This window comes from Ischnura elegans, chromosome 3, assembly GCF_921293095.1.
Source record: "Ischnura elegans chromosome 3, ioIscEleg1.1, whole genome shotgun sequence".
In the NCBI taxonomy this organism is placed as follows: Eukaryota; Metazoa; Arthropoda; class Insecta; order Odonata; family Coenagrionidae; genus Ischnura; species Ischnura elegans.
In genome coordinates this window covers 116,364,615-116,387,487 of record NC_060248.1, presented here as the reverse complement: position 1 = coordinate 116,387,487, position 22,873 = coordinate 116,364,615, and the positions used below count along the sequence as shown (strand labels likewise).

General features: G+C 40.2%; 1 protein-coding gene across 2 annotated transcripts; it reads left to right on the top strand.

The window, feature by feature from the left end:
* The first annotated feature begins 1,080 nt into the window (after positions 1 to 1,080).
* LOC124155098 (adipokinetic hormone/corazonin-related peptide-like) lies at positions 1,081 to 18,068 on the top strand. Of its 2 annotated transcripts, none has more exons than XR_006864126.1 (4): positions 1,081 to 1,935; positions 11,637 to 11,700; positions 13,167 to 13,268; positions 17,663 to 18,068. XR_006864126.1 is itself a non-coding variant. In XM_046528835.1 (4 exons), the coding sequence occupies exons 1-4, from the start codon at positions 10,443 to 10,445 to the stop codon at positions 17,771 to 17,773; spliced, it is 288 nt and encodes a 95-aa protein (XP_046384791.1). In that variant the 5' UTR covers positions 9,684 to 10,442; the 3' UTR covers positions 17,774 to 18,068. The 2 variants fall into 2 exon arrangements, 1 of the variants encoding a protein (XP_046384791.1); XM_046528835.1 differs by lacking the exon at positions 1,081 to 1,935 and adding an exon at positions 9,684 to 10,453.
* The last annotated feature ends 4,805 nt before the right edge of the window (positions 18,069 to 22,873 follow it).

Below are 22,873 nucleotides of genomic sequence, written 5' to 3'. Positions count from 1 at the left end.
GGTATGCCATGCCCCCAGGCACCCCAGTATTATTTGCGCCCGACAGTGGCGCTGCGAGCTCAAAGAAATGTTTAAGTTAAATCTATTTTACTTAATTGGATTAATAATGCTTATAGAATAGTGTGAGGATTAATAAAATATCCCTCAGAAGACAGTAAAAATCACCATTTTGAACCATTAATCTTAATTTTTTTCCGGCGGAAGGCCTCCACACCCACCACTCACCCCGGCGGATATGCAATACCCTCAAACCCCATAGTATTAGTTGCGCCTGAAAACCCCCCTAGCCTTAATTCCTAGCTGCGCCCCTGTACCCAGGATCATAACTAGAGGGGGCCAAGCCATGGTTTTTCACAGTGGTGCCGACTCCATGGGGCCTGAGGGGGCCCAAGCCCCCTCAAAAATTCGTTATGGGTGTGAGGAAAAAATGCGTCAGGCTTGTCGATTTCCTCGGAGTGACCAGATATCGATATTCGAATTATCAGGGTTCTAATGTTGATCATACGACTCTTCTGAAATGCTTAAAAATCTTAAAACTCACTACTTATAAAATTTCCCGGGTCAAGATCCCCTGTTTGGGCCCCCCCAATATTTTTTGTAAGTCGCCATCCCTGGTTGTTCAAGTTGTAACTTTTTAGCATGGAAAAGGTGATTGAAACCAACATTTTAAGAAAATTATAACAGCGCATTATTAGTTTTAAAAATTATTTGCTTGCATAAAAATAGTTTTATATTGGTTACATATCGTATACTAATATCGTTTTTCGTGGGTTTAAAGAAAATTTGTTGAAAACTTTCGTTTGATTCCAGTCCCGATTTTACTTTGCGATTTTGACATTTGACATTTTTGCTTTGACATTTGCGATTTTTGCTTCTAGTCGGGGGTTGCTGCCCCCTGTTCCGGGGGCTGGGTACGCCCGTGTGTCTGTTGTCAAAAATGGGACTTTAGTTGCGAGGTTAATGCCAGTGCAAGAGCTCACTGTCAGTAGTGCGTAACTCGAAGTGTGGTGGACATTGCGGTTTAATGGCGCTTTCCATGCGATTCATGTGCCTTTCAACTCGATGAGTCAAATGTGAACTTCTTTTGCTTCCGGCCTTGGGCAGCTTACCCTCAGCTAGTCGCGATATGACGACGTACGGGCGAAGTGTTGGTGAACCGCGGACTTCGGCCAGAGCACCACATTGCTCGGAGGAGTAGTTTGATGTGTGTATGAAGTTTTCCCGGGTTTCCAACCGTGTAAGTGGCATCGTGGTCGGCGACGTTTCCGAGGTCCACTCGTTCTCACGGCTGGATCATCAACTCAGGACTGATCCAGCTCAAGAGTGGCTCTCCTCAACGTGGGCAAACATGGAGCATACCTTCAGGTTGAAATCCCGAGAAATTTTTCTGCGCAAAATTCCCCGGGAAAGCATCCGAACATGAAGGGTACTACTTCGTAGTGCTTTTAAGGCTTCCATTATCGGTACAGTGCGAAGTGAAACGATGTTTTTTTCGTGTTATCTGTGTTTCGTACTATTTCTAGTGATACGTGGTTAGAATATTTGGCCTCTGATAGAAGTGTTTCGGGTTTATATCCGTGTGAAGACTTTGGATTCCGCTTACCCGAAAATCTTCGCGATGCGAGGTGGCCAAGGGAAAGGAACTGACGCTCCCTTACCTACCATGACTTTCACACCTGTGGCTTATTCCGTGATGAGCCCTACTCTAACCTCTAAAAGACAGCTTTCGGGTTGAGTTACTGTTTCAGTGTCTGAAATGCGAGTTTTAGTTATGTGTGGCCTGAATGAGAAGTTATGTGAAAAATCATTGCTGAACTAATAACAGTTGTGTTGTGTTGGTTGTTGCCACTTTATTGTGTTGGAATAAATATGGTGGTGAAATTTTAAATGTGCACTTCCTCAAATCTTCCGACTTGGAGGACTTTTTGGTGAGCGGTATGTAAGAATATTTTTTATTCTTGTAGTTTGTTAGCATCTTTCGAAAATCTCAGCGCCTCTGCGGTGTGAAATATTGTTGCCCGTGCATATTGTCAGAATAAGACATAGCGGTTGGGGGTGATTCTTCATCGTGAAGAGGTCACCTCCCGAGTGTTTCTGAAATCAGCCGAATTGAGCTCCTAGCACTGTCAGATTAGGCTTGGACTATTTTACAGGCAAAATAAGTAGTCTCAGATATCCCTTTCCATGTGTGAAATAAGGTCGTTGTTAGGTTTGATATGCGAAGAGAAGTAGTGACTTTTGGACACACAGTTATTATTTTTTAACATTTTTTGTTTTTCCTGGGGAAATTAAAACTTTCATTCGAGAGCCCACGGGCGTACCCAGCGAGGGGCAGGAGGGGGCAGCTGCCCCCCCCCCCCCCCAGAAGCAAAAATCGCGAATGTCTTTAAGGAAAATAATATTTTTTCAAGCAAATAATTTGAAAAACTAATAAAGAGCTGATACAGATTCTTTAAAATGTTGATTTCATTCACCTTTTCCATGCTTAAATCTCACCGACAACTCGAACAACCATGGCTTGTTCCCCCCCACCCCACTAGTTTTGATCCTGAGTACGCCCTTGCGAGAGCCACGTAAGATAGAACCATTTGCTTAATTTTTCCAGAATATTCAGAGGGGGAATTGCAGCCCCCTCCCCGGCACCCTCTTCGTCCATTAGTGCCTCTCAAGTGCTTCATCCTTATTCCAACTATCTGGTCCCCATTAGAAGTGCATACGGATCCCTCCTGCCTGTACTCCCTACAGGCGGCACTAACCGCTACCGCCAGAACGATCATTTATTGCAACGAATCACTGTTTAGAACTCACCCTACCTCCTTGAAATTAGCTCATATTATGCGGAATAAATCCCGTTAAACTATAGACTGCATCTCAAATATGAACAAATTGCTTCTTTTTTTATTTCGGTGTATATTTTTACTATTTTAGGTGCAGGTGAATGTTGAAATTTTGTTATGCTGTGCTATGAAAATGTCGACGACCGGCCGAGAGAGTCATGCGGCATCTCGCAGAGTTTTACCCTGAGCTTCGTACCATTGAAATTCAATAACATGCATCTCAATATGACTGATCGCAAAAGACCCTGATACGAATTCTCTAAAGGTCTTTGGTCGTATCTGCGTTAGCGTCTGACCTGTCATTTGGTTCAGTGTTGTCGGGGTAACTGTAAACTTAGCCGACGTACTTGGCATTGAAGCATCTACACCTTGAAGCATTGTAGAAGGCACTGTCGTTTCATTTCACAGTCGTTGTGGATAGTCAGGCTTTTGATATAAAGCTTGCAGATCGTATTTTCGTGTCGGCTGCGTGGACTCTGCCCTTCAATTTGGGTTTTTTCTTCCATTTCAAACATCCTGGAACAGAGCTGGTCTGGGAGGGTGATAAGTGACGAATGGATTCGCAATTTTTATTTTCTGAAATTCAACTCTGAGCTTGCATAACGGGAAGTTGTGACATATTTGTACTTACCTTTCGACTACCTTTTCTGCCTCGCCCATATCCGCTTCATTGCCCCTAACCATACGTTGTATGTGCGTTATATCACCGCCTATTCTCTTTTCCTTCACAATCTCAAAGCTGAATTCCATGAGGCATATCGGAGCAGAATCAAAGCTGAATTTAGAACCAACTAAACCTTGGGCGAAAGAAATTCTTACTCATCTATTTTTCGGCGTCTTCGTGTAATAAGTTCGCCGAAACATTAAAAGAAATCGAGTCAACTGAGTTCAAAGCAATTGTGTTCAACTCAAGCGCTTAAAAATTTCCAACAATGTGTTTTATATCTTGATTTGATTATATTTTGATGTGACTTGTATTTACATATTCTTACTATTATCTTTTCTCTCAAGATCTGAATTTTTGTTAGTTTTCCATGTACCACTGGTTGTTTTTTCATTGTCTTTATTTTCATTCTAAAATGACTTATAAAATTCGGAGTAGTTTTGTGCGTGGGAATTCCGCGTTCGCATAGGTATCATCATTAGATCACGGCTATAATGTATGCTGACGCGTGATATCTACTTTTCCTGAATTGATTTACTGCCTTTTCGAGTTTAGTAATGCACTGATATGCTTGAAATAAAATAGGAGTGACTCTATCTCTACCCATCACCCAAGGGATTTTTATGTAAGGACGAAATAACGTATATATTTTTTGCGACTGTACTTGTACCTTTTCGCTTGACCTTATAAGTTTCGTACGTAAAAGACAGAGTTTTCGTTTCGTGACCAACTAAAATTTCATCTGAGGGTTGTTTTCTTGCTATTTTATGCGCAATAAACCTTTATTACCCAGCGTAGCCTAATGTATCTTAAAATATGAGTTGCTGACAGTGGAATATTACTCCTTCGCGTTTGGTTCTGGGCACTTCTTTAGGTGATTGATGTTCTATTGTAGTGTGCGTTGAAGAGGGATTGATGAAGGGGGCTAATTAAGCAGAAAATAAGCAAATGAATTGAATGATACTATTCTTGAGGCCAATTCTATTCATGATTAACAAATAAAATGCGAGGAGTGATAGAAACGAAAAAAATGTAAGTGTAAAATTACCAGAAGGTTAAATGACACGCGCCTCTATGTTGCGAGATTATTTTTTTATGTTAAGAGATTTCTTATTCGCCTATTTCTGGACTAGGCCACCCTTTTATGAGATCCAAACGATAACGGGCGGGTAGTTAACTTGGAATTAAGAGCTAACTAAGCGGCTATGTGTACGCTAAGGAGACATACACCAGGGAGAAACAGAGAATAAAAGTGTCACTGAAATGATGGGGAGTGAATTTGACGTGAGCCGTTGTGTGTATTAATGGTCCAAGGGGATATCAAATTACTAGCAGGCCACCTTGCGTTGCTCGGGAAGGATAGTACTCAGAGAAGTGGGTCACTTGGAACTTACAATTAGAATTCATACCCAGTCAACACAACAATTATGGCCACACTGGGGCCGAATTGTGGTTTACCTGTGGCAACTGTGGCTATGGCTAGCCACAGCTTGCCATATTATGGCCCGACTGTGGTTGCCATGCGGCAAGCCATAATTTGGCTTGCCAAACTATGGCCACACTGTGGATCGTCTCAGGAATGCCACAGATTGGCAAACCAAACATTTGTAAACATAAGTATATTACGGTTGCTATTGATGAAGGTTAGTTGGTAAGTTATTAAAATGGAATTTGATTGATTCAATTGATATAAAGAAAGTGTATTATCCACACTTAAGCCACATTATGGCGAGGCACACTTTGGCCACACTATGGCCGGGGGTCAAAACTACTATGGGGCCATAATGGCAATCCACTATAGCCACAGTACGGCCACATTTTGGCCACAATTGTTGTGTTGACTGGGTAGTCACATAACAGGAGTTTTAGGTAAATGAACAAAGCAAGTATAATGATGGTAAACATATGTAACAGTAAACAAAAGAGAAAACGATTTCCGTATGGTGTACACAGGATCAGCTCTTACTCCGCTCCACAACATCGATATTTATGTGTGTCCGTACATGCGTAGACGAAAAACCGTCGCGTGAGCTCATGCTCAAGCAAAAAGGGTTGCACCTAGAGGATTAATAGTTAAGTGGGGTTACAAGAAGATTAGTAATTAAAGAGGATACAAGCTTATGTAGGGGTAGCCATTCATTGAAAGTAAGGCAATGCTCGTCAGCAGGGGCGCAGCTAGGAATTAAGGCTAGAGGGGGTTTTCGGCGCAACTAATACATAGGGGTGTGGATGTATTGCATACCCGACAGGGTAAGCAAGAGTTGCGGGGGTCCTCCTCCAGAAAATTTTTAAGAATAATGGTTCAAAATGGCGAGTTTTACGGCTTTCTGAGGGATATTTGATTAATCCTAACACTATTCTATAAGTAATAATGATCCAATTAAGTAAAATGGATTAAAATTTAAAAAAATTCTGAGCTCTGGGGGGTTTATCCCCCCCCCCTCGCTGCGCCACTGTTCGGCAGTACATTGTACAAATAAGATTTAAACCAAAGTAGCTCATCTATGATTCATCATAGTAAAGTCTGAATCACACGATCATTTTTTTTGTCGCGAAAGTGATCACTATCGCGATCCCTTTTCCCGTCGCGAAAAGCGATCGCTCCATTGATCATTTTTCTGAATCTCATGGTCACTCCCGCCGTCGCTTTTCGCATCATTTCCGATATCACAGCTCGTTGTCATAGGACCCCCATCACGAAAATATGTATAGGGCGTGTTTGTTTTTCTATGCCTTTTCCACAATTGTCAAACGGTGATCACTTTCGCGAAGAAAAAATTGATCGTGTGATTTAGGCTTAACATTTGCCCATATATATTATGCTGGGGTATGCGTTCACACGAGATTTTTGATCTACGCCCTCACAGACGCACAGAACGATCAATGTTGTGGAGCGGGCTATAGTTAAGCTGATTCCGTGCGCGGTACACGGAAATGGTTTTTTCCTTTATCGTTTGCTGTTACATACGTATACCATCATCATACCTGCTTTGTTCATTTACCTAACAATCCTGCTACGTGACCATGAATTCCAAGTTTCCCACTCCTGTGGGTAATATGCTTCCCGAGCAACGCCGGGTGGCCTGTTAAGGCCGTTTTACACGGTACACGGAATTGCGCAATCTGACGTACGTGCGAAGGCGCAATCAAAATTGCGTCGTGTAAAGCGGTGAATTGCTTGAACACATGCGAGAATGCGTGGATGCGAGACGGCAAAATAGCCCCTGTTCTAATTTCGTTCATGCATTCGCGCAATTCCACGCCATTTTAGAAATAAATGCAACTCTAACCTGTGCAATTCCGTGCCCCGTGTAAAACGGCCTTTAGTCTTTGATGATAAATTTAAATAAATGTGTTTTTAAAAATTCCAACGTAATGAAGCATGAGCTTACGTATTTACACTGAAAATACGCATTTTGAACAATCTCACGCGAGATTAGCGGGAGGGGGGGGGGGAGCAAAATCTCACGATATCTCACTTAGGGGAGCGAGGGGGTCAAAAAATCGCCATTGGTAGAAACTCGATATCCACTCGGGCAATTGAATCAATTGGTTTCCAGAGTACATACAAGCCCCGAACAATCGCCAGGGTACACCAAATGATCCTACGCGATTACAATCATTACCCCTGAACCCATTCTTCACGCTCCACCCTAAATCACCTCACGTAATTAATGAAAAACACCAACCAGAAGTAGTACCACGGGCTTTGAAAGCATGAGTTGCAGCTACGCTCTAAGTTGGGTTGCAATCGCTGCATCCTTAGGGAAATGCATCGCGGACAGACAAACAGACATCCTCTTTGATATATGTGGAAGAAGAATTTTCTCCATTCAAACTCGGCGTATGCTTTCACACTTGGAGTGAGAATCAAGCGCGTGTCCACCTGCGATGGTCACCCACGTCCCGTCCAGGGGGGGGAGAGGGAGGGGTTGGAAGTGGGTGGAGGGCTATCGGTGAACACAGTGAATGCAAGGTGTGTGGGTTTCCACTCTTCGCCCTTTGACAACGAGACCACTCGAACTCCTCTGTGCGAAAGAAAGAAAAGAGATCAAGTTTGTTTTCCTCGGATGCGCTGCAAGAGATTCCTTTAGCGAGCGCGTTGAGCTCCTTACCAAATGGAGCCGGATATCGGACTTCAAAGGATCGTCCATTCATGTGTCCAGCGGGAGAGAGAGAGAGAGAGAATCTTTGGGAGGGATCCGGACGTATTTGGAAAAGTGGATTTGCGCCCTGTTTGCACCTTCCATCCTATTCTTAACACCGTGGCCTACTATCCCCCTTCGCTCGTGGGAGTAAGGCGAAGGATTCCGAGAAGGAAATATTCCATTTCAATTCTTTTCGAATCTCGGAGAAGCATTTTATCACTATGATGCAAATTTTAAATGCCGATTTATTAAGCCCTGAAAATAGACATATTATTCGGCATCAAACAAGAGCGTCGAGCACTTCATCATTGGAATTAGAATACTTACTATAATACTAGTAGAATTACCTATTTAAAGACATTCATTTTACTGCAAAAAATACACCAAAATGCGTAGAAAATCAGTGAAATTAGGCACCGTAGAAGATGAAATCTTATCTAGGGGTAGCCATTCATTGAAAATAAGGCAACGCTCGGCAGTACATTTAGAATCTATGACTCAGCATGGTAACATGTGACATATTATGAATTTAGGTTATAATATGTTAGCTTGCTATTACACTTCAATCGGGTCTTGTAAATTTTTCGACAGTATTAATCCACGAAAGTTTTTGCAACGCTGTTGCGAACCACTGGATTGGTTTTCGTATTTCGTCGGCGTTCTCATTGTAATGATGGCGACGTTTCTTCTGCTACGCTGCTGGCACACTATTCAGGCTGGCCAGTGATCGACAACAGCATAGCTGGAGAAATGTCGCCAGCACCCAGAGGCGTATTCAGCATCAAATTTGGGGAGGGGGGATCAGGAGAATACCTTCCGGGAGTGAGGAGCGCTCTCCCGTGTAAAATTTTTTAATGTATCCATTTTTTTAACGCATTTTGGAGCCTAAAATTTCATTTTTATTCTTAACAACAGATGGCTTTTAACAATTCGAGAGTTGTAAGCTTACAAAAACTGTTAAACTAATAATAATTAGAAATGTTTGATAAAATTCTTCGCTTCGCTTAGAACGCGGACAAAATCCGAAAACCAATCCAGCGGTTAAGTATATATCCACCTCGGTTTCAAAATACGTAATTTGAAATTGAACTAAAATTATCCGAGGATCTCTTCTTTCGTAAAAAAATCATCATCTACAAATTACTACCATTATTGCAAATTATCCAGGGGATATGTGCAGTGATACAAATTTCACCAAATGTCACGAATGTTGGTGCAGAAATCTAAAATTAGATGTCATGAATAAATCGATTAAGACACCCTCAAAGCTGACAATTATGAAGAGTAAATTTGCGGGCTCTTTTGCTGTAGATTACTTTCATCGCACCGTTGATGTTTCGAGTGCATCTCAAACCCACTCTGCGGCTCGCAAGAACTTCGCGTAAAGAGATTACTAGTGGAAATGTAATCCAAACCATTATGAAACTTGAATAAACTAGAATTATTGCCAGCTTCGAGGTAAGACAAAGTTGTGGAATTCCATCATCTACAAAACGTTCGATGGTGTATTAAAAAGATTTGCCGTGCACGTTGAATTTCAGGGAACCAAGTCCTCACTAATTCATATTTTTTACCCACTATTCCTCATACCCTAAAGCTGGAAGTTTTTGGCCCAGTGATGTTGCGAAAACCTTCAGCGGACGAAGTAGGAGTGTGCTATATGAGCTGGAGCACTGGTTATTTGAGTGCTAGAAGATAGAATTGACAATTTTGATAATTGTTTGGGACATTTCTTGAGTTTTGTAAGAAAATTGGCTGTCGAATACCTATTTTCTTGTAAAATGTAAATTTCTTGGTTCAAACCAGCTGGCACCGACACATTCCCTGATAATCCATTTATTTAACAAATCGTACGTTGGAGTTAAAGAATTTACTCTGTAATTCCGCATACTGTGCAAACCGCGGGTTGGATATGCTGTTTATTTAATGCAATATATCCACTAAGAGTAGCTTCAAACCATAATCCGCTCATTTAACAGATCGTACGTCGGAGTGAAAGAACTTACTCTTCGTTGTACATATTGTGCAAACCGCGGATTCGATGTACTGGTTTTATAAATTCAATTTATCCAGCAAATGATGCTCAAAACCATCATCTACAAATTGTACGTAGGCGTTTCAAAGAGAGTTTTATAGACGTGGCATTCGGGAGAACTGGCGATGAGTCCTCACAAGTCCTCTTTTTTTATTGTGTAATCCTCATTTCCAGGTATGCAGAAATGGTAGCCTGACTGGGCTTGGCGAATTATTTATTTTGTGTTACAGAGAGTGGGCGTATTTTGAAAGTGATCCTTTGGATCAGTCCTCTCGACCTGTAATTCCATGACTCGTCGCGAATATTTTTCACTCCGGGAAACTGACCATCCTTCAAAATCATCGAGTTTGCATTTCTTTGGCGACGAGTTCATCCGCTACAGAAAAATCTCTCCGGAGCTTCCCTTTGGTATTTTTGGGCTTTATGTGAAATCATTTTTATTTACCTCAGAAGAAGAAGGCGTCGTTTTTGTCGTCTTATTCGTTGTCATGGCAACCGCGTGGGAAAACCTTTTCTCGAGGCGCCTTGATGTAAGCTCGCGCAGTCGCGACCCGTAAGAATTTACTTATCCCTCCCTTTATTTTGGCTTGGCCGTGTCTTCGGGAGGTATAAAATGCCCGGGTGAGTCCATCAAGGTTACTTTCTGTGCGAACCTGCGTCCAGTCCAGATCACCAAGAGGACCACTTCCGTCTCTTGACTCTAAAGCCGAGTGTTCAGCTTTCCCTGCAGAGAAACCTGGAGAGGAAAGCTATTCGGTATGTTCTCATGGTAAGCTCTTTCATAACTTTGCATCGTCTTACTTAATAATTTGATCTTGCATGTACTAGGGGGCATTGTGCAATCCATATTTGACGCCGAAATTTCGATGGTAGTGAAAGAACTTTTATGGTTGCAAGGAGGAACTCAAAATATTTTTCTTAAAAGCTATAACTTTTGACATTATTTTTTGCCAATCCGATACTCAACTCATTAGTGTATACTTTTAGGCCATCGTGAAGGAATTTGGTCTGAAAATAAATCATTTAGGAAGTGTATTACTTTTTTATTTGTACGCCAAAGTGAAAAATTTAATTCTTAGGCCAATTTTTGTTCTGGGCTTCTTGTGGTTTTTGTCAGCTCCGTTGTGTTGTTCTCTGACGCACTATACAAGTGAAGATTACTCGCTTTTTTCGTGGGTCATCGTCGACATTTCCAATGAAACTCATTCATCGTTGTTAGGGCGTACAGTCAAATTTTGTGGGGGGAAATAATGTAATGGCGTGAAGTCGGCCTCGGTGGCGGTGGGGTACAGTCCTCGCCTGCCAAACCAAAGGTAGCGGGTTCGAGTCCCGCCTGGCTAAGTTATCCATATCCAGGGCATGGGTTTTTGTGCACTTTTGATACATAAAATTCGTGCAAGTTATCATTAACTCCGATGTAAGGGCCTAATAGTGCTGTTTTCGGAGGTGTGGAAATAAATAATTAAAACTTATTAGGATTTCCTCCGGTTAAAATAGTTGTATATCAACAACGTTTTAACGGACAACTCGTCCATCGGGATCAGCGTGATTGAATTAGTTTCACCCTGATGACGATGGATGTAAATAATTCGCAAAGACGGAAAGATTCACATCATAATGGAGGTATTGTTTGTGAAAGCGTTATCCTTTTGGGATTCAACTTGATGGAAACGCGTGACACCTATACTCACAGCCCATTTATTGACGAACTGCCTTTTCTTATGGTTCTGTAGGACAGCCTTCGCTGTGTTAACGATTACTTTCATGATACGAATTCGTAACCCTTTTCTGTGAATTAAGTTCGTTTATGTGGATCGTAATATGCTCCTTAGTTACTATTGTTTATTTTTGGAATTTGTGGGGTTGAGTCATCAACTGGTTATATCACTTTAATAATATATGTTTTGTAAAATTTCTAGAATCTAAATATGTTAATTTATCTTGCTTTTCAGGGGTTGCCTGAGGACAGCCTGTGTCTTTGTTCTGTGCGTGGCGATACTACAGACGCAGTGCCAGGTAAGTTTTAATAATAAGAGGGTTGATGGTGAGGAGGATCTAAATGTAATTTATCTTATCCACGGAGGATCTAAATGTTTTACCTTAGCCACGAAACGGGAGAATGTTTTTCTTTATCCGACTCCTTGCCGCAAACTTTAAGTAAGCAGCTTCCCTCTACCTCGTGAACGAATGGAGAATAAGTATAATCTTATATTCCCTACGACCGTTAATGTATGCAACGGCAGTGTAATTTAATCGGTATCATTTCAACAGCCCTTTTATTTTCTATTTTCTCCCTAGTGCATATCTCTGTCGCACACATCTAGCCATTTAATTAGCTCTTCATCCAAGTTTACTACCTGTCCATTATTGCGTTGATCTGTCAAAAGGGTGTCCTATTCCAGACTTAGTATTCCGTTATCCGTGGCGGCAGGGATAAGCCCTCGCCTACCACACCGAAGGTCGCTGGTTCGAGTCCCGCCTGGATAGGTTGCTCCTTCCATGACACGGTTTTGTCTGATTGTCTGTTGTTGATTGTTAAAACTCCCGATGTAAAGTTCTAATTTTGATGTTTTCGGGGGTAATTGAGATAAATAAATTAGGCGAATCAGAATTCTGTGCATAATCATAGCTAATAGTCCTTTTTCAGCATTCAACATTCCTGAGATTGGTTTTACGAAGCTCTAGCTTCAACTTACCTATTGAAAAGCCTTTACATGCATGGGTTTATTTCCCTCTGCATCTTTAAGTACCTGTTCCGTCCATCCGAGATATTCCGTACATTTTATCTGCGTTGCGCAGGCGAACTAGGCTGGGTGCGCGGGTCGAACAGGCTCGAAGGCTGCGAGATAGGCTTGAGCAATTAAGGATAAATTTCTTTCAGAGCATCATATTAGAATCCCACTAGGTATATTTTTCAAATATCCGTGGATATTGCCCTTCATCGGATCCAAAGACGCGGAAGACATCGGATCTGGATCCGAAATTTCAAATATTAGCTTCAGTGGATGCATCGCCCCATAAGGGTGGAAATAGTTTCGATTCTCTCTTCGAATGTGCCGTCGCATGCGATTCTTGTCCTACGCCACTGGTCAGTGGTTTATCCGAAGATTTTTCCTATTTTCATTTCCAAACCCAAACGTAACAGTTTAGGTCCTGAGCATGTAAAGATGTTAAAAAAAACAACTTGAAAGCCTATAAAAATGATTTTTAAATTATTAAAATATAAAAATGTGTATGAAAATCTAAAAAGCATTCCTTCGATTGTACGTACCCAGGATAAACATGAATAATTACTTCGTTTAATATCAGGAATTGCAGGAAAATGCATTTGGATCCGAAAAATATCCGATCCGAAAGATCCGGCTCCGAAAGATCCGGCCCCGAAAATCAAGGATCCGATCCGAATCGGGATCCGAAAAAATCCTGGATCCGTCCATCCCTAAATAAAACCAATATCAAATTATGAAATTTATGCTTTCCAGGTGACTTTTTCCCGGGATTGGAAGGCGGGAAAGCGGTCTCAGCCGACCGAGGACTGCCCGCTCATCCTCAGTTCCGCGGTCACAGCATGTCAGCTCCTCGTGGTGAGTCTTTGCACCCCCCTACCAGTGGCGCAGCGAGGGAGGGGGTTTTGGGGGATAAACCCTCCCCCCCAGAGCTCAGAGAATTTTTTAAGTTTTATCCATTTTTCTTGATTAGATTGATATTACTAACAGAATATTGTAAGGATCAATAAAATATCCCTCAGAAAACCGTAAAGCTCACCATTTTGAACCATTTATCTTAAAATTCCGCAAATATAAGTGACTTGGGAGCCTCCCTTTCTTTCTTCAATTCACTGTAAGGCCTACTCCCTTTCAATCTAACTAAAAAATCCTATTCTTTTCCTTCCCCACCCTCGTTTCCCTAACATTCTTCCCTCTAACACCATTTTCAACATCCCTTCCCCGCTAAGTACTCCTTGTAATAGATACTAGCTCGTAATCGACGATTAACTTACTGATTTCATTGATTCACTTAGGCCTATAAATAACTTTGAGTCTCTGAGTTTATTTTTTTTGTTTAGATTCAGCCACCCATATGTTGTAGCCTACTTTTGATGGGTACACAATATGCCACTTCTTGTATTGTTACAGAAATTATAATAGCATTTATCGCACGTGAAATTGCAACTTTATTAATTTCTATGGCTCAATTATTCCAAATTTGACTTCACTATTCGACAGTTGCCAGGTGGTCTTCATAGATTGGAAAATCTTTCCAAAAGTAATTTTAGTTGTAATTTAACTGTTTACTTTTTTAAAATAAGTAATTTGTACTCGTAATTGATTACTTTTTTACGAAGTAACCGTAATTAAGTCCAGTTACTTTTTATCAGTACTTTTACCAACTCTGAAAATAAGGGTTTTGTTCGCAGGAGGTGAGACCTTGTACAATAGCAATATTCCAGCGGGACATAGGTGGATTTAAAGGGGGGGGGAGCACGTGCCCTCCTAGAAGCTTAAATAAAAGAAAAAATTTAATACGGTTATCATTACGTTCACTTTGTTTTTTTTTTACGTATTCGTAATCATTTAATTTCATGTTAATAACTTTCTTATTAAAATAAAGAAAATATTTAGTACCGTAATTGTTGTATCTTGTTTTTAATCTTAATTATGAGAAAATCGTTTGTCTGTCTGGCCCTTGAGCCCCCCCACTAGAAAAAATCCTGGATCCGCCCCTGCAGTAGGGTATCAATTAATATTAGGCGCTGGTGACGGATTTGAGGAGTGTAAACTTCTACATACCTAGTATAAGAACGTGAGGGCTTGCTTGGTGCGAGTACTATGCAGGAATAGGATGATGAAATCTATGCTAGCGGGAAGGATTTTTGATAAGCAGTAGGATGAGCATTGGATTTATGGACAATGAAAGGTAGTAGGGATTATTTTGAACGGAAAAGGGAACTCCGTCTTAGGGTGGGAGACAGGCCTGGGTGATTCGGAAAATGCTCCTTTCTAACATACGTAAACCGATAGAATACTTCAATGACGATGGGCGGCTTCATAGTTGCCGGCATATCGTGGAGTTTTTACTTGATGCTGTGATCCGAATATCAAACACGTATCCAATTTTATATAAATTCATCAAGTGAATTTTATTGGTATCGACAGATATTAAGCGCCGCACCTGATTTAGTGAAACCGAAAGTTCTCTGATCCGAAAGGAATACAGGAATCATTCTATGTAAGAAAGAATCATCGATGAAAACATTTCAATTATACTATTTTACGTCAGGGCCAGTCCTGCGAGATGCGTGGCTTCGTATCTTTCCTGCGCTCGTATCGAGGAATGAATATGAATGGAAACGGGTTTTAAAATATGATAATTTTCCATGAATAGTAGGCACATTTCCGGCGAAAACTATTCACAAAATATAAATTTGTATGGTACACGGTTACGAACGCAATCGTCAGTTCACCGCAGATGCGTTTTATAGATAGATCAAACACTTTTCCAGATTATTGATTTTTATTTGTCTATCTTTAACAATTGAAAAAAGGTTCCATTTCTCTCCCGGCGAAAAGATTTAATAAGTTCTTCTCGGGTTTTCTGCCGGGTGATTACGTCTCCATTTTCTCCAATTTTTCGAGATCCGACACGTTCCTCGTCACTCGGGAATGATGTTAGATCTTAGGTTTCCGCGGCGTTTCTCCATATGAGTCTCGGCTTCCGGGCGTTATTATGATAATGCGTTTAAGATTATGATAATGCATTGAATAATGATCATTTCCGGGTGAGTCTAAGCTTTCGGGCGTTCCTCCGCGTTGAGTTGTCCATGGGTGACGACAGTTTCTCCAGCCATCGTGCTGGCATCTTCAGGTCAGAAGACCTGACTGAATGACCTGATCATGTGTGGCTCTTAAGACCTTCAGGTCAGAGGACGCCAGTAGGATGGCTGGAGAAACTGTCGACACATATGGACAACTCAACGCGGAGGAACGCCCGAAAGCCGAGACTCACCCGGGAATGATCATTATTCAATGCATTATCATAATATTAAATGTTAAAATTTCCTTAAAGGATCGCTATTACATTGGAGTTCAAAGTCACCATCATCTCTAGAATCGAACGTCACGGAGGTGTGGACGAGTAATTGCAGGATCTAAGACCGACGTTGCATGCTCCATTCCCTCTTGGGCAGCGCTTTTTTCTGATCCGGACAATGGAAGACCAATGCATCAGCAAAAGCCCTTCTCTTAAAACGGGCTGCGTATCATATGTGGGAATATGAAAAATCTCACATTATTATCGTGAAAACTTGATTGAGTCTTATTCTGCAAGCAAATTATTAGCAGAAAATTGTGTAACCTAACTCTACAAAGTAACTTTCTCGTAAAATGATGCATTTCGGATGATTTTTTTGTTGCCAAGAGACTCACAATCTTGTGTTCGACACGAGGTTGTATTTCCGAGTCGGTTTTTTGTGTTGTGTATATAACTAGCCAAGGGTAGGTACTTACAACTTTATCGCAACTCTAAATTTTCTCGTTTTACCGTAGAGGAAGAACTTGACACCCCTCTTTTCTTTATTTCTGACTCTCTGGTAGGGGGTGGCTCCCATGGTTGTTAGCCTACCGTTGTAATTTTCTGGAACAAGCAGGATTTTGAAGTAAGCCGTAACGCTGAGTTATCGGGCGCGAGGGGCGAACCTGGTTGAAGCCGTTTATCCAACCTCATAAATAAACTAGTCTGTGTTTCAACTCCATGATTGGTTTAATATAAATCTCCTCGTAATGAACTATTTCCTGTGAAATATACAACATATAGTAGGTCGCGAATAACAGCAAATCGCTCATCCAGGAATTATAGTTGCTTCTCATATCTTGGTTATATAAAAAAATGTCTCATTTTCAAGTGGCTATTCAAGTAACTCCTAATTTTCATCATTAATTGATGTCTATAGCTATAGCTATCTCCATATTTTCAGTTATGCATCGTAATTGGCATTAAAAATAATTTATTATGGCAAATGCATTGTTTGAAAATGTAGGCTAAATTTGATGAATACGCTTGTCTTGAAAGAGATTTAGTTGCACAAGTATTTTCATATTTTACGTTGAATTGCTATTTAACTGTTTTTGAACGTGATATGTGCTTAATCTAATTTCAATACATTCAAGGCGCGCTTTGATGGAGGGAATATTTATTATATCCATACGTAATTCATGCATGCATATTAATTTTAATACATATTAATGCATACATATTATTAATACATGAAAACATTTGGATTAGTATACGGTTGCCCTCCAACTCATCCGTATCCCATGCTTTTATCTCTACTAGCTTATAATTCTGCATCCTCACATCTTTAATTTGTCCCCATGCTATTGCTCTGTCCGATGAAATGGTCAATGGGCCCACCCACTATGCTATTCAATAGTGTATGGTGTTCCACGATGTCTTTTTTTCCTAATTGAAACTAGAGGTGTAATACGTCAAAGTAATTAGGCCAAAAAATCGACATTTCTACATGGTTTGATAGTTATTCAACATAAAATATAAAGGTAAGCTGTTTTACCTCTTTCAAGAACAATGACTTTGCCGGGAAAATCTTTTCAAGATATGTTAAACATAGTTACATTTAAAATTATTAACATCTATTTAATCATTTTATTCCAATTTAGATGCATTTTTTATGAAATCTTATTGTATAATATGACGTTATCGCTATATGCGTATTTTCATATAATAATTAGTTGTAGATAATATTATAATAAGTAAAATGCATGTTTTACATATTTTATGGTATTAATATGGATGGCTGAGAAACATATTGGTGTTAGTCAATTTTTGTTGATTTTGAGATATCCATGGCAACCGACTCGAAATAGTCTAGAAATACAGTGGTGCAAGTCGTAGTTACTCTTGGGTAGTAGTAGTAGTATAGTTATGTACTAATTTTTGTTATTTTAAAACGTTTCTTTTCCAGAGGGAACTAAGGCAGCTAGATACGTGTGACCTGCGGTCTTTCCCTTCATTCCGGGACAGCGATTTGGAGAATCGGAACTCGTTCGCGGATCCACCTGGCCGCCGTCGCTGACGTTTATCGAAGGAATATAGTTGATTTACGGAATGGAGTGAAGACTGAAATGATTTCAGTCGAGTGCTCGTGTAGAAATATTGTGTAGGATTAAAAAAAAATTTATAAACATACCGTCCGACAACTTGTTGTTGGTGACGGCTGTAAGAAATAAACTTGGAACGCGTTGAGATGAAAATTGTTATTATTTCATCGGACTGTTGAGTTGTACCAAGAGATATATATTCATTACCTCCAAAATGAATTGTGTGTCATTCATGATTTATGCCACTCAATAAAATTTTCATTTTGGCAACCTTGTTGTATGAGTACTTGCAAATCCATTTCACTTATGTCGCAAATATTTTTAATTCGTTGATATTCTAATCCTAAAAAACTACGTCAGCACTTAAATTTACGGATGGTTTGCGTTAAATTGTACACTCGTGTTGAAGAAAATTCTTTTAAGTTAGCACGGTGCATCGCGTTAATATTGTCTAGAATTTATTGAAGGTGTCATATAATTTCGAGTAAGTCAAACATTTGATGATGAACATATCTGTTTTGGATTCTTCATTCACATGTGTATGCAAATTTTGCATTATAGATGAGTGTTTTATTAGATTTAAGCTTATATATGCTTGTATATGAGCGTGCATAATTATTTTGCCGAAATCGAGGTGTCCATTTCTATCGTGAGGGACTACACCCGTACGGAAAGATTACTATGGTAAATGAACTTACTTTGATATTTAAACAACGTTTTGATATATTTTACTAGTTATTTAATTAAAATTTAACTAACGCACACCATGGTAGAATATCCGGCCTCGAAGTCCGATAGAATATCATTCCTAGCATATAGTTTATCTTGGCAGAAGAAAATTCAACTAAAGTTAAGATTTTTTTTTCGCGGCGCTGACAATATTTGCTGCATTAATTAATATTGGTGCGCGATGTATAGTCTATTTTGTTATTTAAAATTCAGATGAAAAACACCGTTATGAGTTTCATTAATTCTTCTTATATGTGTTCAAAAAATCTAAAGAAGTTATATGTACTCATCTCGTTCCCTCCATTTTTTCATATTTTTATCTCGAGAGAATTCTCGTCTGCTGCACTCGCAAATGATGATTTGTGGTATTTTTATGGTATAATATTTTTGGAATGATTGAGCGAGGCTAAATACCATATAGGGTATAAATGGCCGTGGGAGTAAGCAAGAGTAAGTATATAATTTTTGTGGGTCGCGGTTATTGGCAACGCGTGGTTGCCATGGTGTCGGGATTGGAATAGGGTAGTTTCCTTCATCAAAGAAAACGAAAGGCATGGGTTGCGATTCGTTACCCACCATTAGTGTATTCATAATATGCAAATTATTTGGTTTTAGAAATCCCAGTTTAGACGAATGTCAATGGTCAATTTTATCCTCATTTGAAAAATGCCAGATAGCGCCCATGCGACTCCACTCCACGTGACGTCACAGGGACCTAGTTTCTGTACGAGTAGATAGGAGTTTTACCTTGTCTGAGATTACCAATGCATGCATGGGGCACAGAACTCAAGGAAACATGTCTTAATAATCACCTATTAAAACTGGGTAAGGTCGGAAAGTTTTCTTCGTTTGATAAGTTATTAATAATCCTTATTTAAGTCAAGCGCTACCTGCTAGCAGGGTACTCTGCTACGTGCTAGCAGCCTGCGACGTATCAGCGCTCAAGCCTCGCCTCAAGGTCACCTCACAGGGCGGCAGCGGGAACCAGAAATACGTCACACGGACTTTTCCCAGCATTCATGCTTAGCCGTCGCGTTTTCGCGCGCTTGAAATTTTTCACTTTTCGTTTAATCGCGAAAAAAAGATATCGTCATTCGAAAATCTAAGAGCGTGAAATGCGTACTCCAGGAGTAATAATCTTTCGATTTAGACAATAAAAAACAATAGGAAACCACCCTATTGTGTCCTGAGACGGACTATAATTCAAGTCCAGGGAGTATTATTAAGACGGCATCCTTCTCTCATTTTTCTTGCATTTAAATATCATGTGCGAAACCCGGGGGTAAATAGTCCCAAATGTGATTAATCTTTAGAAAATAAGATCTACTCAGCATGTACTTGTGGAATTTTCTCTAAATGTTAATATTTTAGTTACTATTGCAATTGTAAACTGCGACTGGACGGTCGAAATCCCTCATGCCAGGTGTCACGTCCATAGGGACATCCGTGTAAGATACGTTTGTACCACCCTGCTTCCCAGCGGTCCAGTAGAATTCTTTTCTTTCCATCCATATATTTGCATCGCATAGGGATATCCTGATGATGAACATAGCATCCAGAATTTGTACCCAAAACGAATTGGTTTTCCTTTTATAAACATTTTGCTCAACTTGTTTTTTGCTATCGACTTTCCGAAACATTTACAATGGATTGAAAATTACATTAAAATTCACAAAGAGGTTAAGTTTTTAGATTTCAATATTAAAATATTGCTAACGCCGGGTTTCTCTCCACCATTTCTTCCCTACTGTTCACAAAGGCCTAAATGACCTGATTTGTGGGCCACCTCCTTCAGATACCATTAAATCGCCCAAATTAATATCTCTTCGTTAATGACCAATTCGGGCCTAAGACAGCAAAAATTACCTCCGGAAGTTGCTGCCAACAAATTCTACTCTCGGCGTACTGCTCTGATCGAATATATTCATAACAAGCAGGAGAAGACACTTTGATCGAGTATAAATTCAAATAATAATGCTGACGGCGCCGTCATCTATCGTCAAATTAGTGATCACTCTGACTTTTAAATTTTATCATCGGATTTAAACGTTCATGTGCTTCGTAGCAGTTTTGGACGTATCGCGCAGATTTCCTTTGCGTTTTAGTAAGTTCACGGAGTAAGTCATTATGCTCTGGATCCCACAGTTGTTACAACTTTGGCGGTAGGTGCCTATGTGTAAAAATTCTTTTGGGATTTCCTGGCGTATTAGTTAAAAATCTGTGTAGCGAAGTTTTACACATTTAATAATGCTCCAGTCCACATGCCTTTCATCTAAATTCTACCCCGCAAGCTGACTCAATATGCGTGTGTGACAAATAAAAAGAAAACTCCGGCGGAAAAGTGGCTCCCAGTCTAGTTAGTTTAATATCTATATAACGCTTTCTCTTCGCCCGTAGAAGTTTTGGACGTATCGCGCAGATTTCCTTTGCATTTTAGTAAGTTCACGGATTAAGTCATGATGCTCTGGATCCCATATGCTACCTGCACATTCAAAGCGTGGAACGGACGAGTGTGAAATTGCACCTCTTCTATTATTTCACCCGGAAATCTTCCCACAACACGCTTGACGAAACCTAGGTTCTTCCGGGCTATGCCACAAATATTTCTTATGTGTGTTCCCCACGATAGGTTCAGGGCTTATCTTAACTCCCAGATACTTCACTTCATCTGTCGTCTTTATGTTGACGCTATCCATAACATATACTCTAGGATATTTAAGTGACTTACGTGAGAAATGTACCGACGTTCATTTGATCAGATAAATTTCTAGTCCCAACTATTGGCTCCACACATGAACGTTTAAATCTGATGATAGAATTTAAAAGTCAGAGTGATCACTAATTTCACGATAGATGTCGGCGTCGTCAGCAAATAAACGTATTTTACTGCTAATTCGGGAGCAGAGGTCATCATAGTATATAATGGACAAAAGGGGGTCGCTTTTACTTCCTTGTAGGGCACCTGTGTCACTTCAACTGCCTGGCGGCTAATTCCGTCAAGAAATAACTCAAAAAGCCGTGGACGGAGTTTAATATTGTTTCGCGTCACCAGCATGATAGAAATTTGAATGTACTTTATTTAGGTACCGCGTCGAAACCTTTCTTAAGTACTAGAAATAGTGCGTCAAAACTTGTCTCTTCGATTCACGAGATTTAAGAACATCATGATGAAAGAGCACGGGATATTTCGCATGATCTACCATTCCGGAAGCCGTGCTGACAGTCATAAAGGAAGTTTCGATTGCCCAGGAAAGTCATGATATGTTCGAGAATATTGCCTATTATGATGCTTAAGAAATTGGTCGGTATTTTCGTGGATCAGTGGCGTAACTATGGGGGGGTTAATAGATCCCCCCCAGATAGGATGAGGGGATAGATCCCCCCTAAAGCCTCAGAGAAAAAAATTGCAACTATTGCCTAAATATGATATATAATAACTGCATCTTCTTAAAGTTAAATTTTATTTGCCAAAATGAGGAAAAATGCATTTCCAGGCATGTTATTTTTCAGAAGTATTCCTAAACTTTCCGTTACCCCCTGTGGGTAGTCCCCAAGGGCCAGTGACGTAGCGAGGGGGGAAGTCCGGGGGGTCCGAACCCCCCCTAAATATTAAAGCACTCTAACTTTGTATCACCAAACAAAACCAAATGTTGCAAAGTCATGCGTTTACAAAACATTTCTTTGAAAAATGAAGTTTTTTCGATTATGAAAAGTGTTAAAATTAGTTTAAAATCCTCTACTTAGTACCCTGTTTTGCAAAATTTTCCCCCCTAGGTTTTGCACTCCCCCGAACGATATTCCTGGCTACGCCACTGACCAAGGCCTCATTATCCCCCTCTGAGGCTATTCCTAGTTACGCCACTGCCCTGGATCACATCTGTTTCCCTTTTTGAATATCTTTGCAACGTTTGCAATTTTCCAGTCAATTGGTACCTTTCCTTCAGTCAATGACTTCTTGAATATTATCTGTTAAAGAACGGTGCGACCTGTGGCGCTAACTCATTGAAGACGAACGCGGGTATTTCCCTCCTTTGTGTTTCAACTCAGCTCCACTTGCGCCTCGCCTGTTGCCTGTGTTGCAATTGTGTGCCGCGCGTACGGTGTTTGTTTTTGCAATTGGAATTTTAGATATTTCAAGCTGACATGCACTTCTTTGTTTTGCTCAACTTGCCTTTGATGGAATTGTCGAGACTCCGTTTACACTGGCCTAAGTGATACACATGGAAATTTCTTGACTTAATATTAATCTTGAGTTAAAAAAAATAATTTTCGATATTTTGATTTTCGTTTTTATGAATAGATAGCGCCTATCAATATTGTGATTTGTTCAATAAAAACAAAGTTAT